We start from the raw sequence: 21599 nt of genomic DNA, 5'->3' as shown, positions 1-21599 counted from the left end.
TCCACCCGCCTCGGCCTCCCAAAGTGCTGGGATTACAGGTGTAAGACACCACGCCCAGCCAAAACATGAAACTTACGCAGAATTATTTGCTCTGGGGGCATACAACTGAATTTCATAATATTCAATTAAAAAAAAGACCTCATTCTGGCAGAGGTTGCAGTGAGCCGACATTGCACCACTGCACTCCAGCCTGGGTGATAGAGTGGCTCCATCTCAAAGAAAAACAAAACAAAACAGAACAAAAAACCCTCATTCTTATGCAAATTCTTAGACCTGGAATCTAGGACTATCATAATCTAACATTATCACAAAAGCAGTTTTGTTTTGTTTTTTTTAGACGGAGTCTTGCTCTGTCGCCCAGGTTGGAGTCCAGGGGTGCGATCTCGGCTCACTGCAACCTCTCCCTCCTGGGTTTAAGGAATTCTCTGCTTCAGCCATCCGAATAGCTGGGATTACAGGTGCGTGCCACCACGCCCAGCTAATTTTTTTGTATTTTTAGTAAAGACGAAGTTTCACCTTCTTGTCCAGGCTGGTCTTGAACTCCTGACCTCGTGATCCACCCACCTCAGCCTCCCAAAGTGCTTGGATTACAGGCGTGAGCCACTGTGCCCGGCCACAAAAGCAAGTTTTTATTGTTCTAATTCTATTCAAATATAGGAAAAAAAAATTTAACCTTCAAGTACGTGTTATTAAAACACTTCATACAGATTACATCACAAGTTTTTTTCAGACAGATAAAGTAAAACATGAATTTATTTAAAAAAACCATTTATCATTTTCTAACACATCAATATCCAAGTAGAAAATAAAAGCCTGGGCAACATAGTGAGACTTCAACAAAAAATTTAAAAATTAGCCAGGCATGATGGCGCATACCTGTAGTTCCAGCTACCCTGCAGGCTGAGGTGGGAGGATTGTTTGAGCCCAGGAGTTCAAGGCTGCAGTGGAGCCATAATCACACACTGTGAATAGCCACTGATAGCCACTGCACTCTAGCCTGGGCAACATAGTGAGACTTCCATCTCCAAAAAAAAAAGACAAGGAACTAATAATTAGGATAGGATATACAAGGAACTCTTGCAAATAAAAAAATAAATAATTTTACCATTTGTCATGGAAAAATGGGCAAAGATTATAAATACGTAAATCACAGAAGCAGAAACTCAGCTGGCTTACAAGTGTATGAAGAGATCTTCAATCTCAATTAGTAATCACAGAAATGTAAATTAAAGCAAAACAAACATTATATTGGCAATTATTTATTTATTTATTTATTTATTTATTTTTCTGAGACAGAGTCTCACTCTATCGTCCGGGCTGGAGTGCAGTGGCGTGATCTCAGCTCACTGCAAGCTCACCTCCCGGGTTTATGCCACTCTCCTGCCTCAGCCTCCCAAGTAGCTGGGACTACGGGTGCCCACCACCACGCCAGGCTAATTTTTTTGTATTTTTAGTAGAGACGGGGTTTCACCATGTTAGCCAGGATGGTCTCAATCTCCTGACCTCATGATTCGCCTGCCTCAGCCTCCCAAAGTGCTGGGATTACAGGCATGAGCCACTGCACCCAGCCAGCAAATATTTTTAAACATTAGATGATACGAGTTGTTGAGAATATGGGGGAAACAGGAACTTTTATGTACTGCTAGGGGGAATATAAACTGTTACAGTAGGACATTAGAAGCAACCAATGAATTCGTCACTAGGGAAAATGGTCTGTAAACATGGTGGATCCATATCATGGATTATGCTGCAAACAGCCATGGAAGCCATCAATTACAAATAAATACAGCCACAGGGAGAGCTCTCTAAGGTCACTACTGAGGGAAAATTAAGAAAAAGAATGAGATCTATTAATAGCACAAAATCATCTTATAATTAAAAAGCACATATACAAAGCAATACTGGGTAACTTATAAAGATATAAGCCGGGTGCGGTAGCTTACACCTGTAATCCCAGCACTTTGGGAGGCCAAAGCAGGTGGATCATTTGAGGTCAGGAGTTCGAGATCTGTCTGGTCAACACGACAAAACCCCGTCTCTATGAAAAATACAAAAATTAGCCGGGTTTGGTGGTACATGCCTGTAATCCCAGCTACTCCAGAGGCTGAGGCAGGAGAACTGCTTGAACTGTGCAGGCGGAGGTTGCAGTGAGCTGAGATCGTGCCACTGCACTCCAGCCAGGGCGAGAGTGACGCTCCATCTCAAAATAAAGAAATGAAGAGAAGAGATATATACACATCTAAGATATATCAAGTATATCAGCGGGTACAAGAGGGTGAGTGGGGTACAGAGGGAGTGGGAAAATCACTATGAAGGGTAAAAGTAGCAAAATACAATGAGAAGGGCCTTGTGCAGCCCATGTAATAATGTGCTAAGAAGTGAATAGAAATTTCGAATCACTCAACTCCCTATATCTGAGGTCCCCCTTTAAAAAGCTCACCCTTCTTATATATGAGTTAACCAAGACACTAAGTTACAATAATATAAATTAAGCTACCAATGACAAAGTGCTCAGTCAGCCTTCTATTGATTTTTTTGTTTTTTGAGATGGAGTCTCCCTCTGTAGCCTAGGCTGGAGTGCAGTAGTGAGATCTTGGCTCACCGCAACCTCTGCCTCCTGGGTCCTGGTTCAAGCAATTCTCCTGCCTCAGCCTCCTGAGTAGCGGATTACAGGCACGCACCATCATGCCCAGCTAATTTTTGTATTTTAGTAGAGATGGGGTTTCACCATGCTGGCCAGGTTGGTCTTGAACTCCTGACCTCATGATCCACCCACTTCAGCCTCCCAAAGTGCTGGGATTACAGGCGTGAACCACAGCGCCAGGCCTCTGCCTTCTACTGACAACACTAAACTGCCCTAGTTATATCTAAAAGAGAAATTTACTTTCATACAGATTTCACAGCTTCTCAACAGCCATATACCTGGAAAGATAAGAAAATTTGTATATGCTTCCATGTGAGTCCTTGTGATTCATTCAGGCTGTAGTTTAAGTTTCCTTTCAATTATTCCATGGAGAATCAGCATGACCAAGCAAAGCAGGTTCCAAAGGCAGGAAGCAGAAGCAATATGATGTTATGGAAGTACCTTTCTGAACAGTCTCTTCTGCTGTTGTAGGGCCTTGGGGCAACCCTTCAATGTAAGTGCTTGGCAACAAGTCTGCTGAGATAGGCTGACCTTGTAGCTTTTGTAGTCTCTCTTGTACAGCACTGGTCAGATCTACATAAGCCTCATCAATGCTGGCACGTTCAATCACAGCAAAACGTGACATTATCTCCATCACTTCAACACTGGCTTCCCGGTACCTAAGAAGTGTAAGGATCATTCATGCAGGCAATAAACAGAGGCAACCTTGAGATTGTCGGCTCCACTCCCACCCTGCCATAATGAACAATAATACACATAATCAAGAGACATGTGGCTTAACAGAGACTAGAAAGTAGTAACTGAAAGGGTCAACGGGCAGGCAGATGGTCAATAATAGAAGCATGGAAAAGGAAGAACCACGGAGGCAAACATTTTAGCACAATGCCAGAACTACCAAGGTAGAAAGCATTCAGACTATGAACACGTCTATATGACAAGGAACTCTCTAAAAAATAAAGAAATGCCTCACATTTGTGTATTACTGTGATCACCTATTCCTTTTATTTTCATATATCCACCAAGAAATCTTCTGCTTCTAATTTTGTCTCAAAAAAAAAAAAAGGGTGATTTACATGGAACACTGCACTGATCAGTGAACCAGAGTATATGGTCTTCCCCAGGATAATATTTCTCACCATAAATTAACAAACTGGCATATGGATTTTATACTTCAGTCAACGGTGAGTTTGGTTAACATGTAAACTGGTCATCACCACATATACACACATGCCTTAACCAACCATTTATGGATATACTAATATTCAAATTATCAAATTGAAGATAAGCACCTAGAATGTGGTGATATGTCTGGGCGCGCAGACAACCGTCCTCAGGGTATACATACCAATCTCACCATATGTCTTCTATTCAAACTTTAATAAGCAGCTCCTCTGCCTGTATAGCTAGTTTTCTGTGACAATATACAGATATTTTCTTGGTTCTTTTCTTTTTCTTTTTGAGATGAAGTCTCGCTCTTGTCCCCCAGGCTGGAGTGCAATAGCGGGATCTTGCCTCACTGCAACCTCCGCCTCCTGGGTTCAAGCGATTCTCCTGCCTCAGCCTCCCAAGTAGCTGGGATTACAGGCGCCTGCCACCATGCCCGGCGAATTTTTTAATATTTTTAGTAGAGACGGGGTTTCACCATGTTGGCCAGGCTGATCTCGAATTCCTGACCTCAGGTGATCCTCCCATCTTGGCCTCCCAAAGTGCTGGGATTACAGGCATGAGCCACCACACCCAGCCACTATACAGATATTTTCTTTGCTTTGGTTTGGACCTGCTTTGTAGTGTCCAGTTCTTTGTTCCTATTGAATTTATATTTACCATAAAAATGAAAACACTGGTACCTCTTCACCATGACACCCATAAAAACTAGTAGAATCATTGTTCTAAAACATTCTCAAATTAGAGAAATACTTGACTTTTTTTTTTTAAATCATTATTTGAGCCAGGAAGAAGATAGGCCTCAAAGAAAATAAAGAGCAAGACCAGGCACGGCAGCTCACACCTGTAATCCCAGCACTTTGGGAGGCAGAGGTGGGTGCATCACCTGAGGTCAGGAGTTCAAGACCAGCTTGACCAACATGGAGAAATCCCGTTTCTACTAAAAATACAAAATTAGCTGGCATGGTGGCACATGACTGTAATCCCAGATACTCGGGAGGCTGAGGCAGGAGAATCACTTGAACCCAAGAGGCGGAGGTTGTCGTGAGCCGAGATCACACCATTGGACCCTAGCCTGGGCAACAAGAGTGAAACTCCATCCCCCACTCAAAAAAAAAAAAAAAAAAAAGAAAAGAAAAGAAAAAAGAAAGAGCAATATGCTCACGTACAAAGCCAGAAAAGGATACCTGCAATATTGTGAAATATATATTGGGTCTTCATCCCAGTTTCCTGGCATACAACTCCAGAAATCCCTGGAATCACCCAAGTTTTGTCTTTTTGTATGCTGATGTTGAATAATAGCTTCAGAAGGGTTGGAACCTTTGGCCCCACCCCCTCAACTTCTGAGGAGGGGACAGGAGGAGAGGTCTGCCGGTCAAGTTGATCACCTATGGCCAACTTGATCACCTACTGGCCAACGGTTTAATCAGTCATGAGTACATAATGCAGCCTCCCTAAAAACCCAAGAGGACAGGGTCCAGAGAGGTTCCAAATAGCTGTAACGGTAGAGATTCCTGGAGGGTGACTCACCCAGGGAGGGCATGAAAGCTCCACACCCCTTCTCACATGCCTTGCTCTATATATCTCTTCATTTTCATCTTTTTTTTGACAGGATCTCACTGCTGCCCAGGCAGGACGCAGCGGTTTGATCATGACTCTCTGCAACCACAATCTCCTGGGTTAAAGTGATCCTCCCACCTCAGCTTCCCGAGTAGCTGGGACTACAGCTGCATGACACCATGTCTGGCTAATTTTGTGTGTGTGTGTGTCTTTTTTTTTTTTTAATTTTGGTAGAGACGAGGTCTTACTATGTTGCCCAGGCTGGTCTCCAACTCCTGAGCTCAAGCAATCCTCCTGTCCCAGCCTCCCAAAGTGCTAGAATTACAGGCGTGAGCCACCATGCCCAACCTATCTGTATCCTTCATAATATCCTTTATAATAAACCAATAAACATAAATAAGTGTTCTCCTGAGTTCTGTAACTTCAGCAAATTAATCCAAAGAGGGGATTGTGGGAACCCCAACTTAAAGCCAGCTGTTCAGACGTTCTAAAAGCCTGGACTTGTGATGGAAAGGAAGGAGGGGGTGTTCTTGTGGTACTGAGCCCTCACTCAGCATGTGGAATCTGAAGCCATCTCCAGGTAGACAGTGTTGGAATTGACTGGGAGGACATACAGCTGGTGTCTGCCGATTGGTGTGTGAGGAAATACTTCCACACCTTTAGTCACAGATGTCTTCTGTGTTGATCGTTCTTGTGGTGTGAGAGGAGAGGAAAACCATAGTTTGAGTTTTTCCAAAACAATACTCGATTTCAGTGCTTCCTCACAGCCTCTTGAGCAAATCACTGCAAGGTATTTTTAAGAGTATTTGGAAAACTTAATCTTCAGTCAAGTCTATCTTCTTTTCTAGCAATAAATCCAATGTGGGTCTGGCTATGCTACTCTACCTTTAGACTTCTAATTCATAGAATTAGATTTCAGAAGTATCTCAGCTCCTGAGTCAAAGCATGATTCCTATACCACACCACATAGCACAGTGTATCATGAGAACATAGATATTAGAATCTTAAAAAACACATGCGAATCCTCAGTCTTTCACTTAGCTGTCTGAACTTTTTTTTCTTGAGACAGAGTCTCACTCTGTCACCCAGACTGGAGTGCAGTGGTGCGATACGGGCCCACTGCAACCTCTGCCTCCCAGGCTCAAGCAATCCTCTCACCTCAGCTTCCCAAGTAGCCGCGACTGCAGGTGTGTTCCAACGTGCCTGGCGAATTTTTGTATTTTCTGTTACAGACGGGGTTTCCCCATGTTGCCCAGGCTGGTCTCCTGGACTCAAGTGATCTGCCCACGTCAGCCTCCCTAAATGCTAGGATTACAGGCATGAGCTATCACCCCCAGCCTAACTTAAATTATTTAACTTCTCTGAACTTGATTCCTTATCTGTGAAGGGGGAGTAATATTAGTATCTACCTTATAATGATGTCAGATTTAATAGAGATATTGCCTATAGAGAGCTTAACACTGTGCGTGGCATGTGATAATAGGTTTAATACATATTAGCTGTTAGGATTAAAGGCTGGGGTTTGTGCCTACCTCTGACTTAGCTATGCTGATACATATCCCCCAGTCCAAGGCGAAACTTCTAGTATTTGCAGAGAGATAGCTTAATCTAAAAACAAAGAAATCTCCCTTGATATTGTTCAATTATAGTAACTAACTCCTGATATTGTACTAGAATGTCAGTTTGACTCAGCCTTTCCTGGAAAAATTATGTTTCACGGTCAATTTAATTACTTCAAATACTTTAGATTTTTGGATGGAGAATATGGGAATTGGTATTAAGTCTCAATTTAACAATCAATTTTGAACAATTAAGGAACTGAATAGATATGAAAGGCAGCAACTCTTTTATGTTATAATGGTTTTGAACTGTCCCCAAAACACAGTATTAAAATCTGTTTTTCATTGCCACAGAGACAAGACGGCTGACCAAAAAGAATTTTTTCAGATGTTATTTACATGGAACAAATTCAAAACACCAGTTCCTGGACTCATGGAGTATTATTTTCGACTCCTTTATGTCTCCTTAAATAATGTTTTTTTCTTACTTGGTGAGGTTAGCTTTCCCACGGGACTCACGAACTTGTGCCAGTAGAAGATCTGGACATAACTTCTTAGCATCATCTGCCCACATACTTCTAGTGACCCCAAATGCACGAGCTTCATAACTCACTGCAATTATTCTAAGGTTAGAAAAAAAAAGGAAACAGAAAACATATTACATGATCACAAGCAAAAACAAGTAACATTTAACACAAGTAATCTATAAACATATTAGAAACTTTTTGACCACAGATGCCATCATTCAATCCAAAACAAAGCAGTTCAGAAATCTCAAAAATAGGGCCAGGCACAGTGGCTCATGCCGGCAATTCCTGCACTTTGGGAGGCCAAAGCAGAAGGAATGCTTGAGGCCAGGAGTTCAAGACCTGCCTGGGCAATATAGTGAGCTCTGCCCCGCCAACCAATCCCCATCTCTACCCACTCCCCAAAAAATAAAATCAGCTTGGCATGGTGGGGCGCTCCTGTAGTTCTAACTACTTGGGAGGCTGAAGAGGGATGATCACTTGAGTCCAGGTAAAAGCTGCTGTGAGCTGATGGTGCCACTGCACTTTGGATGGGACAATAAAGACCCTGTCACCACCACCACCACAACAAAGGACCTGCCACAGTGCCACTGTGTTACCATTGAATAGTTGTAACAATAACAATGATACATACCCACCACCCTTCCATGATTTGTACTGTACAACTGCACAAGGTTTATTCCTCAAATGAGGATTTTGCCGCTGCTCCACTTGAACAAAAAAACAGTCCATGTCCACGAGAGCAACCACTCGATCCTGTCCAGTAGCCATTTTTCTGTAACACAACATTTTATGGACGGTTAGAAAAACACCTAATCCGAAATGCTAGGGAAAACTGTAATTCCATTCTTTCACTGATGAGTTACCATGAGCATGGGAGCATGGAAACTAACAAGAATGAAATAGGCATTTAAATACACAGGTTGAGTATCCCTTATCTGAAATGCTTGGGATCCAAAGTGCTTGAGACTCTGCATTTTTTTTTTTCAAATTTTGCAGTATTTGCATTATAATCACCAGTTAAGAATCCGTAATCCAAAAATCCTAAACCTACAATGCTCTAATAAATATTTCCTTTGGCTGTGTTGGTGCAAAAAATGTTTTGGATTTTGGAAGACTTCAAATTTCACATTAGGGATACCCTGAGTGGAAAAAACAGTTTTTAAGATTCTTTCACTCAACAACAATCAACAAGGTAGACTTCTGTGATCAAATGTGTGAGGATTTCTCCCCACCAACAAACAAGCAATCAATTCTGCAGCAGACACCAAGTGGGTATCCTCCAATTCGAGTCTGACATTACCCACCTGGATAAAGCGTCAGATCTCACAGGTTGATGGCTCAGTCCCACAAGACTGCCCCCTACTTCTGATGCCAATCACAAGCCACAGTTTGTTTTACCTGTGCTTCTGACTGGATATAAATTAGGGAATCTCATGAGCCCCTCTTTGGGTTCGGTTAATTTGCCAGAGTGGCTCACAGAACTCAGGGAATCACATTTCTTAGTTTACTATAAAGGATATACAGATGAAGAGATACAAATGGCAAGGTATGCCCTCCCTGGGAACACCACTCTCCAGGAACCTCTTTTTGTTCCTGTCCAGAAGCTCTTCGAACCCTCTCCTCTTGGGCCTTTTATGGAGACTTCATTGGATGTGCACGACTGACACACACGTAGAAATGTGACTGGAGAAAAACTACATGATCTAATACTAATAGACTGGGGAAACTCAGCAAGGCCTGTCTGTTCAGATTCTTCCTGGCCTCTCTGGGTAGCATTCCTTCCTCCAGGGTATGGGGTAGGACCTCTTCTGAAATGAAAGTCTTATGACCCATAATCAGAAAGGCAGGGGAAGATTAGAGTCCTGCTTTGGGCAGGTGAAAGGAGGGCAGGAGAAGGTCAGAGAGAGACTCTGTTTTCCGAGGCTTGCTTCAAGAGCTCCAACATTATAACGAAAGCTAGGGGAGTTATGAGCTAGGAACCATGGACAAAAACTAACATAAATATACCATAGTATCACAGATACTCAACCTGTACTGCTGGCATAAGAATAAATTAGTACAATTTTATGAAAGCAATAGGTATTAAAAGTTTTAAAAATACTTATCCTTAAAAGAACTGAGCACAAAATACAAAAATAGCCAATTGGCACATAAAAATAGGCTCACCATCATTAGTCACGGGGAAATGGAAATTAAAATGCACATCACCAGGGTAAGAGAACCAATACTGAATCTAGCTGATAGACAAACTTCAAGTATAAATTCAGGGAGAAGAGAAAGAGAAAATAATATATAACATCATAGCATTCATGAAAAATGTCAACCTTTTACTCTGAAATACTTTTAGACTTACAGAAAATTGCAAAAATGGTCAAGTTCTCCCACTCCCAGTTTCCTGATGTTAAATCTTACTTAACATAATTATCAAAATTTAAAAATGAATGTTGGTATATTATTAACTACATACTTTACTCCCCCCAATCTGTGGCATCTCCTCAGTTGTTCCTTGCTTCTCATGACCATGACACCTTTTTTTTGAGACAAAGTCTCGCTCTTGTCCCCCAGGCTGGAGTACAATGGTACGATCTCAGCTCACCACAACCTTTGCCTCCTAGGCTCAAGCAACTCTTCTGCTTCAGACTCCCGAGTAGCTGGGATTACAGGTGCCTGCCACCTTGCCCAGCTAATTTTTGTATTTTTAGTAGAGACGGGGTTTCACCGTGTTGGCGAGGCTGGTCTCGAACTCCTGACCTCAGGTGATCCGCCTGCCTCGGCCTCCCAAAGTGCTGGGATTATAGGAGTGAGCCACCGCGCCCGGCCGACCATGACACTTTTAAGTATTGCTCAGTTGGTTTTTGTTTGTTTGTTTTTTTACAGGCGTGATTACAGGCGTGAGCCACTGCGCCCGGACGGGGAGTCTTGCTCTGTCACCCAGGCTGGAATGCAGTGGAGCGATCTCGGCTCACTGCAAGCTCTGCCTCCCGGGTTAATGCCATTCTCCCGCCAAGACTGAGTAGCTGGGACCACAGGCGTCTGCCACCACGGCCAGATAATTTTTTTTTTTTTGTATTTTTTTTTTTTTATTTCACCGTCTTAGCCAAGATGGTCTCAATCTCCTGACCTTGTGATCTGCCCGCCTCGGCCTCCCAAAGTGCTAGGATTACAGGCATAAGCCACCTCGCCTGGCCTGGACAGTTATTTTGAGAATGTCTCTTAATTTGGGTTTGTCTGATGTTTTCTCATGATTAACATTATGCATTTTTGGCAAGAATATAATGGCAGTGATGGGGGGGAATACATGCTGTTAATATATCTTTTTTTTTTTTTTTTTTTTTTTTTTTTGAGACGAAGTCTCGCTCTGTCGCCCAGGCTGGAGTGCAGTGGCCAGATCTCAGCTCACTGCAAGCTCCGCCTCCCGGGTTTACGCCATTCTCCTGCCTCAGCCTCCTGAGTAGCTGGGACTACAGGCGCCCGCCACCTCGCCCGGCTAGTTTTTTGTATTTTTAGTAGAGACGGGGTTTCACCATGTTAGCCAGGATGGTCTCGAACTCCTGACCTCGTGATCCACCCGTCTCGGCCTCCCAAAGTGCTGGGATTACAGGCTTGAGCCACCGCGCCCGGCGCTGTCAATATATCTTATTACCTATTTAACCATGATCAGTGAAATGTTTTTTGCCACATTTGTCATTATAAAGTTGCTATTTTCCTTTTGTAACTTAAAAATATCAAAGATACTTTCAGACAGCAAACATCCTGTTTCTCTTCAATCTTTCAATCACTAAAGCACCCATCAGTGCCTCTTGCCTGTAACAATTACTTTGTAGCATTCCGTGATTTTTCTACCTATTCATGTAAATTTCTTAAACACAAAAGAAAACTCAATCTAACAGATAAACATACAAAAAGATACAAATGGTAGCTTGGAAGAAGAAACCTTACATGCTTGAGAGTGGATGCCAACTATTATCTAACATTTTTAGTAATCTGGAAGAAGAAATATAAAGTAGTGGCTCCCAAAATTTGCTATACATTAAAATCACCTGGGAATCTTTCCTTTTTTTTTTTTTTTTTTTTTTTTTTTTTGAGACAGAGTCTCGCTCTGCCGCCCAGGCTGGAGTGCAGTGGCACAATCTCGGTTCACTGCAATCTCCGCCTCCCGGGTTCAGGCCATTCTCCTGCCTCAGCCTCCCGAGTAGCTGGGATTACACATGTGCGCACCACCCCGCTCGGCCTTTTTGTATTTTTAGTAGAGATGGGGTTTTGCCATGTTGGTCAGGCTGCTTTAAATACTATTGATATTTGACTTCCACAACTGTATATACTAACTTAATCGGTATGGGTATGACCTGGGCATGGGTTTTTTTCTTTTTTTCTTTTGTTGTTGTTGTTTTTGAGATAGAGTTTTGCTCTTGTTGCACAGGTGGGAGTGCAATGGCACAGTCTCGGCTCACTGCAACCTCCGTCTCCCGGGTTCAAGTGATTCTCGTGCCTCAGCCTCCCAAGCAGCTGAGACTACAGGCGCATGCCACTACGCCCGGCTAATTTTTGTATTTTGAGTAGAGACGGGGTTTCACAATGTTGGCCAGGCTGGTCTCGAACTCCTGACCTCAGACGATCCACCCACCTCGGCCTCCCCGAGTGCTGGGATTACACGCATGAGCCACCACGCTCGGCCTGGCATGGGGATTTTTGTTTTGTTTTTTTCCTAGACATAGTCTCGGTCTGTCACCCAGGCTGGAGTGCAGTGGCGAGATCTCAGCTCACTGCAACCTCCACCTCCAGATTCAAGCGATTCCTCTGCCTCAGCTCCCCCAGTAGCGGGGACTACATGCGCGTGCCACCACGCCCGGCTAATTTTTCGTATTTTTAGTAGAGATGGGGTTTCACCGTGTTAGGTGAAATGGTCTCGATCAGGATGGTCTCTATCTCCTGACCTCGTGATCCGCCCGCCTCTGCCCCACAAAGTGCTGGGATTACAGGCGTGAGCCACTGCGCCTGGACGGGGATTTTTAAAAGCTCTCCAGGTAATTCCAATATGCAGCAGTTTGGGAGCCAAGATCTATATAAGACAATCGAAACACCAGCAATCCATGATTTAAATACGAGAAACACAGGTTATACAGTTGAGTGAGCACCCAACTGTATTCTAAAAAAAGTTATTTCAAAAACTAACATCCACCTTGAAAAACAACGTCTTACAACTGCAAAGCAGGAGGGTGAGTGGAAAGAAAAATAATTAAAATCACAGTAGTCAAAGCATTAATTCCTTATAAATTCCAATCGACCACTCGCCTAAAACAGGCAGAATGTGATACTTTAAACATTTACAAGTTAAAACCATAACATGCCAGAAATCCCTTTACTTTGAAGTGGCTTTTCTGTAGTACTGGAATAGACTGAGCCAACGAATAGTATTGTACACAAAAAAAAAAAACCACAGGCTAAGCACCATATTAGATCCAAATACCAGAAGTGGAGCAGGAATAGGAAGCAGTGATTTAAGTTCAGGAAACAATTTACTAAGCACACAATCACAAAAACAGATATGCAGACTTTAACAGATAATAAAACTTTTGAGGTTTTCCGTTTATGTATTTACTCCAGAAAGCAAGAGCTTTATTTATTTTTGAGACGGAGTTTCGCTCTGTCGCCCAGGCTGGAGTGCAATGGCTCCATCTAGTCTCACTGAAACCTCCGCCTCCTGGGTTCAAGCGATTCTCCCATCTCAACCTCCCGAGTAGCTGGGATTACAGGCGCGCGCCGCCACGCCTGTACAAAAATACTAAAAATGCAAAAATAATTTTTTGTATTTTTAGTAGAGATGGCGTTTCATCATGTTGGCGAAACTCCAGGCTGGTCTCGAACTCCTGACCTCAGGTGATCTGCCCGCCTCGGCCTCCCAAAGTACTGGGATTACAGGCGTGAGCCACCGCGCCCGGCCAACAGCTTCATAAAGATGGAAAACGAAGCAGACTTTCTGCCCAAGCCATGCTTTTGGATAAGGATTACACTACTTTGAAATCTTACATATAGCACTTGGCCGACTATCAAAACTGCACAAACCTTCACTAATTGCAATTATTCCCTTTAACATCTCGAGTTACCCCAATCCGCAAAAAACAAGTTTAGTGCCCACCAGGTAATAATACATCCAGGAAAATAATTCCAAGAGAGAGGTTTAAGAACTACAGAGAAAAACATACTTTTTTCTACAAGAAAAATCTTAGAGGACAGTACCAGGGCCTTATCTCTGTTAGCATGATTTATATTTCACGTAACGTTGGCCCAGTCACTGCTACATTATAAAACCAATAGCCAAGGCAACATAGAAAGTCTGAACACATTGACAGCGAACGGTTCTAAATTTTCTTACCAAGGTAACAAACAACTGGCAAAACTGCCAGCAGCGGATGCCGCAAATGCTGGGCTCGGGGTCCACTGGAAGGAAAACGGAAGGGCTCTTGAATATCTTTTCGCCTTTCTGGGAGCGGTCCCGTGAGTTTCGAGCGAGATTTATTCGCTGTGACGACGGAGAAACCGAGAAAGGGTCGTAAAGGATCTTGCCCGGGCAACCGCCCCCAGCAGCGAAAAGTCGCGAGCGTCACGCCCAACTACGAAGCTGCCAGACTGAGGTCAGACAGCGCGCGCGCTTTGAAGGGCCGTTGACGCGGCTGCGCACCGCTGCCCTTCCGCTTCCCGCCCCGCCCATCCAGGCTCAACCTTCACCCGGGAGCCGCCACTTCCGCGGGCGCGTGCGCAGTGGTGGGCCAGGCGCGTGCGCAGCGCCGGCTTCTTCCCAGCGCGAGCTGCTGCTCACGCTCCTCCTCCAGCTTCCCACCCCCGCCTGCCAGCCGCGGCCCGGTACCAACGGGTGGTCTCGCCGAGGGAGCTGTCGTTCCTCGTGGTCCCGGGACTGCAGTGGTGTGCGCTGTCGGCGCGTGGCGCTAGGCATGGCGATGGATCAAGTAAACGCGCTGTGCGAGCAGCTGGTGAAAGCGGTGACGGTCATGATGGACCCCAACTCCACCCAGCGCTACCGGCTGGAAGCCCTCAAGGTATTTGGGGTCCTGGCGTCCTGGGGCGGTCCCGACACCCTCTCCCAGCCCCAGCAGCTCCGGTGCCGCCTGTAACTGGGGTAGTCTCCCGCCCACGCGGCCCCTGGACCTCCTTTCCCAACTCTTCGGGACCTTCCCTTCGCGGCCCTCCGCGCCTCTCCCAAACCCCCGCCTTCTCTACTCGCCGTTCCTGTCCTTTGCCTGGGACGCTCCGGTCCCTAGCTGCTTCTCATCTCGCCGCCGCTTCCCACAGCCCTCTCCTCCCCCTGTCCTCTCTTTGCACTCTTGTTCGCAGCACTACCCTTGCCCATTTTCGTTCCCCAAACCCGACATCCCCTCGCCTTCCCGAGGCGCACGTGTAGATCCCGCCCCCAACACCAGCTTCATTCTTTATGGTCTCCCTTGCACTAAACGTTTTCTTGCTGGCTCACTCCTCTGACCCGAATTGACCGAGCTCCAGCCCCTCTAGTACCCTTATGCTTATATCCTTTAACATCTCTCGCTAACTTTCGTTTGTGTCTTGGACATTTTCTGAGGAAATTCTCGCACCTCTACTTCTCCCATGTTTTTGAATGTGATATTTTTAGGCTATTTTGCGCAAAGATAACTTCTACCACTTACTTTGCATTTTAACAAGGGCAGTTTGGTTTCCTGAAAGTAGTTTGCTTGAGACCCGAATGCTTTGCTCTTGGGGCTGACTGACTTATGTTGCAGTTTGAGGGTCCTAATACAATTCAAGCTTACTTACCCACAAAACAACGTGTGTGGGCTGTGAGAAATGGCCATTTAGGAGAAAATAATTGTGCTGTACATTTTTAAAGTGATGTTAACTTCAAAAAAGAGAGTGACCACCACTTGGAGGAAATGTTACAATACGTGTATGTATGCCACAGTGTTTGGAGTCAGAAACAGCTGGCTTCTATTAGTTTGGTTTTTATTATTAATAAAGTAGACACAAAAGTGGGGAGAATACGACAGTGATTCTGCATGTTCCTGTCACCTAAATTCAGCAATTAAAGATTTTACCACATTTGCTTTTTCCACCGCCTGTCCTCTCTCCCTGCCTCGAAGGTTTTTAAAAGAAACCCTAGAAATTGTTATTTCACCCCTATGTACATCGGGGAATGTCTCTAACAAAAAATTTCTTATTCCTTTGGGTCCATTTCTTTCCAACACTAGTAGGGCTACTGTTGGCCACAGCATGAAAAAATCTGGAACCATCACACTGGAAGAAATGTTTATCAGTTCTTTACTGATAATATATATATGATATATATACATAAAATAGAGTGGACACCACTTGGAAGAAATGTTATATATATATATAACATTTTATAATTTTTATATTTATATTTGTATATTAAATATATATTTTAAAAACAACTGTGCTTGGAGATCCATATAATATTGAGCTAGGTTTTGCAACTTAAACGTACAGCTTAGGTTGGAATTTCCTTTTGAGATAGGGTCTCACTCTGGTTGTTCAGGGTGGCGTGCAGTGGCGAGATCTTGGCTCACTCCAGCCTTGACTTCCCGAGCTCAGGTGATTCTCCCACTACTTCAGCCTCCTGAGTAGTAGCTGGGACTATAGGCGCCTGCCACCATGCCTGACTAATTTTTAAAAATATTTTTAGGCCGGACATGGTGGCTCACACCTGTAATCCCAGCATTTTGGGAGGCCGAGGCAGGAGAATTGCTTGAACCTGGGGGGCAGAGGTTGCAGTGAGCCGAGATCATGCCATTGCACTCCAGCCTGGGCGGCAGAGTGAGACTCTGTCTCAAAATATATATATATATATATATGTTTAGTAGAGATGGGGTTTCGCCATGTTGCCTAGGCTAGTCTCAAACTCCTAAACTCAAGTTGTCCACCCATCTTGGCCTCCCAGAGTCCTGGGACAGGTGTGGCCCTGGTTGGAGTTTCTTAAGATGAAATTCTTTTAGTCCGTATTCTCTCAGCCCTCCAAAGGAAACACTAACTTTTCTTCTTTCAGTTTTGTGAAGAATTTAAAGAAAAGTGTCCTATCTGTGTCCCCTGTGGCTTGAGGTTGGCTGAGAAAACACAAATTGCCATCGTCAGACATTTTGGCCTTCAGATCCTGGAACACGTTGTCAAGTAAGGAGCTCTTGGACATTACCACCGAAGTCTGAGAGAACAGATTTTTATATCTTATATAACCTATAGAGATGCTGTTTGGGTGAGCAGAGAAGAGCAATCTCCAAGAAGAAAGGAATGATCCTCTAGATGTTATCAGAACCTCACAGGAGCTCTCATTGAAGATTTAACCTTTCTTTTCTTCAGTTTCTTCATCCATGTGAAGTGTGTGGTACATATTACCCATTCAACAATTATTACCTCCCATTTAGCCAATACACCCACTGAGCTCTGACTATGTGCCAGTAGCCCTCGAAGCCTTTTTAGAGTAATGCAATGTATAGGTCAGTAAATCTCTCATTAGGCACTGGGGCTTTCTTTTTTCTCTCTCTCTTTCTGAGTTTGTGTGCTTTCTCTGGGTAGTACATCCAAAGTAGAATTATATGAGAATAACTGAAAACCCCTCCTAACTTGATTGTCCTACCCTCAACACCTGCCAGAAGAGGTAGCCTTTAAGACTTAGCCATAGTTTTTCTGAAATTATTTTGTAAGCCAGCACAGAAAATGAGTGATGTCAAAATTGCGTTTTCTGAAAAGTAAGTACATTGCTTGCACTTGTTGGAGTACGTTGTTGGAGTTGACTTAGATGTATATTCAATTTTGGCCCATCAATAAAATCATGAGGAGAAGCTGATGTGTGGTACAAATCTTGTGCAGATTCCAGTTAATGGACCACTGCATATATAAAACCTTTTCCCAAGAATTTTTCTGTTAGTATTTTGGTTAAATGTAGATCATTTTTGTCCATTTGTTGACGGGTCCAAAATCAAAAGTATAATTTCTTAATGAAATCTCCAGTGTAATCAAATGTAGAAATCAGTGCTATTCTCTTGTAAAGGCAAGACTTCTAAAGTGGTTCTATTGACTTTATGCATTTTGGTGGCCAGGTTTCGGTGGAACGGCATGTCTCGATTGGAGAAGGTCTATCTGAAGAACAGTGTCATGGAGCTGATTGCAAATGTAAGGAATGGGTGGTTGGGAGGCATGTTTCCAAGGTAGTTTAGGCAAAGCGTGACTTCTTCAATAGAGAGTTTGTGTAAAAATTCATTGGTTCTAAATAGGTCAGACAGCACAAGAAATCATAATTCAGGCCAGGCACAGTGACTCACAACTGTAATTCCAGCGCTTTGGGAAGCCGAGGTAGGAGGATCACCTGCGTCTAAGAATTCGAGAGCAGCTTGGGCAATGCAGTGAGACCCCATCTCTACCAAAAATACAAAAATTAGCTGAGCGTGGTGGCGCATGCCTGTGGTCCCAGCTACTCAGGAGGCTGAGGTGGGAGGATTGCCTGAGCCCAGGAGGTCCAGGCTGTAGTAAGCTGCGATGGTGCCATGGCACTCCAACCTGTGCAACAGAGCAAGACTCTATCTCAAAAAAAAAAGAAAAAGAAAAGAAAACAGAATAATTCAGCATATGTCTCTTACTAGGTTTAATTAATCACTCTTATGTATTGACTTCTATTTTTTTAAATTATAAAGACAGGGCAGAGAGGATTAAATATTTTCAACAAATCAATAAGATTCTTAGATCTAAATCAGATCGAAACACTGTCTATTTTATTTTCTTTTATTCTGAACAACTACTGTGTGATACTAATGATGAAAAAGATGCAGAATTTTAAGTATGCGGGATGAACTTGTTTCAAGTATTAGAATATGACTTTTTCTTTTTTTTTTGAGACAGGGTCTCTGTTGCTCAGGCTAGATTGCATTAGCATGATCATAGCTCACTACAGCCTTGAACTCCTGGGCTCAAGTGATCTCGCTTTAGTCTCCCAAGTAGCTGGGATTATAGGCATGTGGTACCATGCCCAGCTAATTTTGTTTTTGTCTTTAAAGAGACAGGGTCTCACTCTGTTTCCCAGGCTAGTCTGGTCTCAAACCCCTGGCCTCAAGCAATCCTCCCACCTTAGCTTTCCAAAATACTGAGATTACAGGTGTGATGACTGGATGACTGTCTCTTTAAACACAAAACAGAGTATGTGGCTTTAAACATGTTCAAAATTGTAGCCTTTTTTCTTTCTTGTTTTTTTTTTTAAATAAAAGACATGAAAGATGGAATCTGTATCTTCTAATACTTCTGCGTTTTCTAGTATTAGAACTATTGGTAAAATATTCATTTGCTCCTTCATACCCTTCCATTTTACCAGCTACTCACTATACTCCTTATTTCTATACTCTTCCTCCCTGGCCTTCTGCAAACTGAAACAGTCAATATGAGAATCTTTTCATTTTGTAAAGAATAATGATGTCATCGTAGCTCTCGATATGACAGCCTTTTTATTAGGTGATGCAACCCTCACTTAACCTTTAAGTGGAAGAATGATTAGCGAGAATGCAGGACAAGTGACTCAGGCACGAAGAACAGGTTCGTTTGTTCTGTTTGGTTTAAAAGTAGGCCTGCTGATAAATTTTGTACAACTCTACAGCCCAGCTTTTTTCTGGAATTCTGGAATCCTGTTTTGCATATCTCTTAATATCTCTTGTTCTTTTTCAGGGAACATTGAACATTTTGGAAGAAGAGAACCATATTAAAGATGCTCTGTCTCGAATTGTAGTAGAAATGATCAAGCGAGAGTGGCCACAGCATTGGCCTGACATGCTAATAGAATTGGACATTCTTTCCAAACAAGGGGTATGAAACACAACTATATCAGTTTGATATACTTTTCCTTGGAACAAACTTCAGGGTTGTTTGATTTTGTTTGTGGTTTTTTTTGGCAACAGAAAATAGCCCTTGGATATACATAAAATGAAAAGATATTTTAGTTTTTAACTAGCTTATTTCTGTTGGTGTAGGAGACACAGACAGAATTGGTGATGTTTATCCTTTTGCGACTCGCAGAAGATGTAGTGACTTTTCAGACACTTCCCCCTCAAAGAAGAAGGGACATCCAGCAAACATTAACCCAGAACATGGAAAGGATCTTCAGTTTTCTGCTTAACACACTTCAAGAAAATGTAAACAAGTACCAGCAAGTGGTAAGGGATACCCCTACCTATAAAATTTGTATTTTCCAGTATGTTTTTGATTAATCTTACAGTAAGGAACTAGGGTGTCTAAGTCAGCAAAATGAAAGCCTATTTTATAAGCAAAAAAGTAAAAATCTAGGAAATGACATAAAAGCTAGAGCTCATTTTCGTTCTTTTTTTTTAAAAAGAAAAGAAAAGAGAGAGAGGGATCTCGGCTTACTGCAACCTCCACCTCTTGGATTCAAGAGATTCTCCTGCTTCAGCCTCCCAAGTAGCTGGGACTACAGGCATATGCCACCACGCCCAGCTAATTTTTGTATTTTTAGTAGAGATAGAGTTTCACCGTGTTAGCAAGGCTGGTCTCAAACTCCTGACCTCCTGGTCTACCCACCTGGCTCTCCCAAAGTGCTGGGATTACAGGTGTGAGCTACTGCGCCCAGCCCTAGGTGTTATTCTTAATTTTATTTTCAGAAGTTCCTTATGAAAATACTAATTTTTGAGGCCGGGTGTGGTGGCTCACGCCTGTAATCCCAGCACTTTGAGAGGCCAAGGCAGGCGGATCACAAGGTCAGGAGATCGAGACCATCCTGGCGAACGTGGTGAAACCCCGTCTCTACTAAAAATACAAAAAAATTAGCCGGCTGTGATGGCGGTTGCCTGTAGTCCCAGCTACTCAGGAGGCTGAGGCAGGAGAATGGCTTGAACCCAGGGGGCGGAGCTTGCAGTGAGCCAGATCTCGCCACTGCACTCCAGCCTGGGTGACAGAGTGAGACTCCATCTCAAAACGAAAAAAAGAAAGAAAGAGAAAGAAAGAAAATACAATTTATTTATTTAATTTTTTGGAGAGGAAGTCTCACTCTGTCACCCTGGCTGGACTGCAATGGCACAATCTCAGCTCACTGCAACCTCCGCCTCCTGGGTGCAAGCGATTATCCTGCCTTAGCCTCCCAAGTAGCTTAGATTACAGGCGCATGCCACCATGCCTGTCTGATTTTTGTATTTTAGTAGAGATGGAGTTTCACCATGTTAGTCAGGCTGGTCTTGAACTCCTGACCTCAAATAATCCACCTGCCTTGGTCTCCCAAAGTGCTGGGATTGTACGCGTGAGCCACCACGCCTGGCCTAATTTTATATGCTTGTAAGTTAACATTATGTGCCTTTGTATGGATTTCAAATACGAGAATAAAAATAAACCATATTTGTGTATTCACTGAATAGACACTATTTTAATGTATTTAACATTGTGTGTATATATATATACACACATATATATACACACACACACACACACACACACACATATTTTTTGAGACAGAGTTTCACTTTTGTTGCCCAGGTTGGAGTGCCATCTCGGTTTACTGCAACCTCTGCCTCCCAGGTTCAAGTGATTCTCCCGCCTCAGCTTCCCAAGTAGTTAGGATTACAGCCATGCGCCACCACGCCCAGCTAATTTTTGTAATTTTAGTAGAGATGGAGTTTCACCATGTTGGCCAGGCTGGTCTCAAACTCCTGGCCTCAGGTGATCCACCCGCCTTGGCCTCCCAGACTGCTGGGATTTACAGGTGTGAGCCACCATGCTCAGCCAACATCCAGTATTTTTGAGTACATGGTTTTCATATACTTATGCCATACATACATGATCATAAATTGTATTCATTTAATTATGCTTCTGACTTGTTCTCCCTAGGGGAATGTCAGTTATGCATTCTTAGTAAAGTTGTGTTATTTTCCAAGATTAAAAATTGCATATATTTAAGAATCATTATTCAAGGGCATTGATGGGGGCGGGTAGAAAGTTATGTGGCCTTTTGCTCATTAAAAACACTGGATCTTTATACTTCCTTTCAGAAGACAGATACTTCTCAGGAGTCAAAGGTAAGAGCTCTTTGTAAAGTTCGAAGGAGACCTTTGAACCTTTCAGGTGAGGGGATACGTGCACCTAGTGGATGGTGACCTCAGC

The 21599-nt window shown here is 43.3% G+C and overlaps 2 protein-coding genes across 6 annotated transcripts in view; one reads left to right on the top strand and one right to left on the bottom strand.

The window, feature by feature from the left end:
• POLH (DNA polymerase eta) overlaps nucleotides 1-14201 on the bottom strand; it is a 35926-nt gene extending 21725 nt beyond the window's left edge. For 2 of the 5 annotated variants that reach the window (XM_010369736.2, XM_010369737.2), the window contains exons 1-4: nucleotides 13831-14201; nucleotides 8089-8229; nucleotides 7416-7550; nucleotides 3086-3303 (exon numbers count right to left, since the gene is read on the bottom strand). In XM_010369736.2, the coding sequence (XP_010368038.2) occupies nucleotides 3086-3303; nucleotides 7416-7550; nucleotides 8089-8225 (490 nt within the window). In that variant the 5' untranslated portion in view covers nucleotides 8226-8229; nucleotides 13831-14201. The remainder of the gene's footprint in view (nucleotides 1-3085; nucleotides 3304-7415; nucleotides 7551-8088; nucleotides 8230-13830) is intronic. The other 3 variants (XM_030928307.1, XM_030928306.1, XM_030928308.1) reach the window with 3 other exon arrangements.
• XPO5 (exportin 5) overlaps nucleotides 14202-21599 on the top strand; it is a 55153-nt gene continuing 47755 nt past the window's right edge. Inside the window, exons 1-6 of the mRNA XM_010369735.1 lie at nucleotides 14202-14512; nucleotides 16507-16628; nucleotides 17555-17627; nucleotides 19164-19301; nucleotides 19466-19648; nucleotides 21488-21514. Of these exons, the coding sequence (XP_010368037.1) occupies nucleotides 14408-14512; nucleotides 16507-16628; nucleotides 17555-17627; nucleotides 19164-19301; nucleotides 19466-19648; nucleotides 21488-21514 (648 nt within the window). The 5' untranslated portion in view covers nucleotides 14202-14407. The remainder of the gene's footprint in view (nucleotides 14513-16506; nucleotides 16629-17554; nucleotides 17628-19163; nucleotides 19302-19465; nucleotides 19649-21487; nucleotides 21515-21599) is intronic.

Source organism: Rhinopithecus roxellana, chromosome 4 (genome assembly GCF_007565055.1).
Source record: "Rhinopithecus roxellana isolate Shanxi Qingling chromosome 4, ASM756505v1, whole genome shotgun sequence".
NCBI classification, from domain to species: Eukaryota; Metazoa; Chordata; class Mammalia; order Primates; family Cercopithecidae; genus Rhinopithecus; species Rhinopithecus roxellana.
This window is presented reverse-complemented; position numbering and strand designations above follow the sequence as displayed.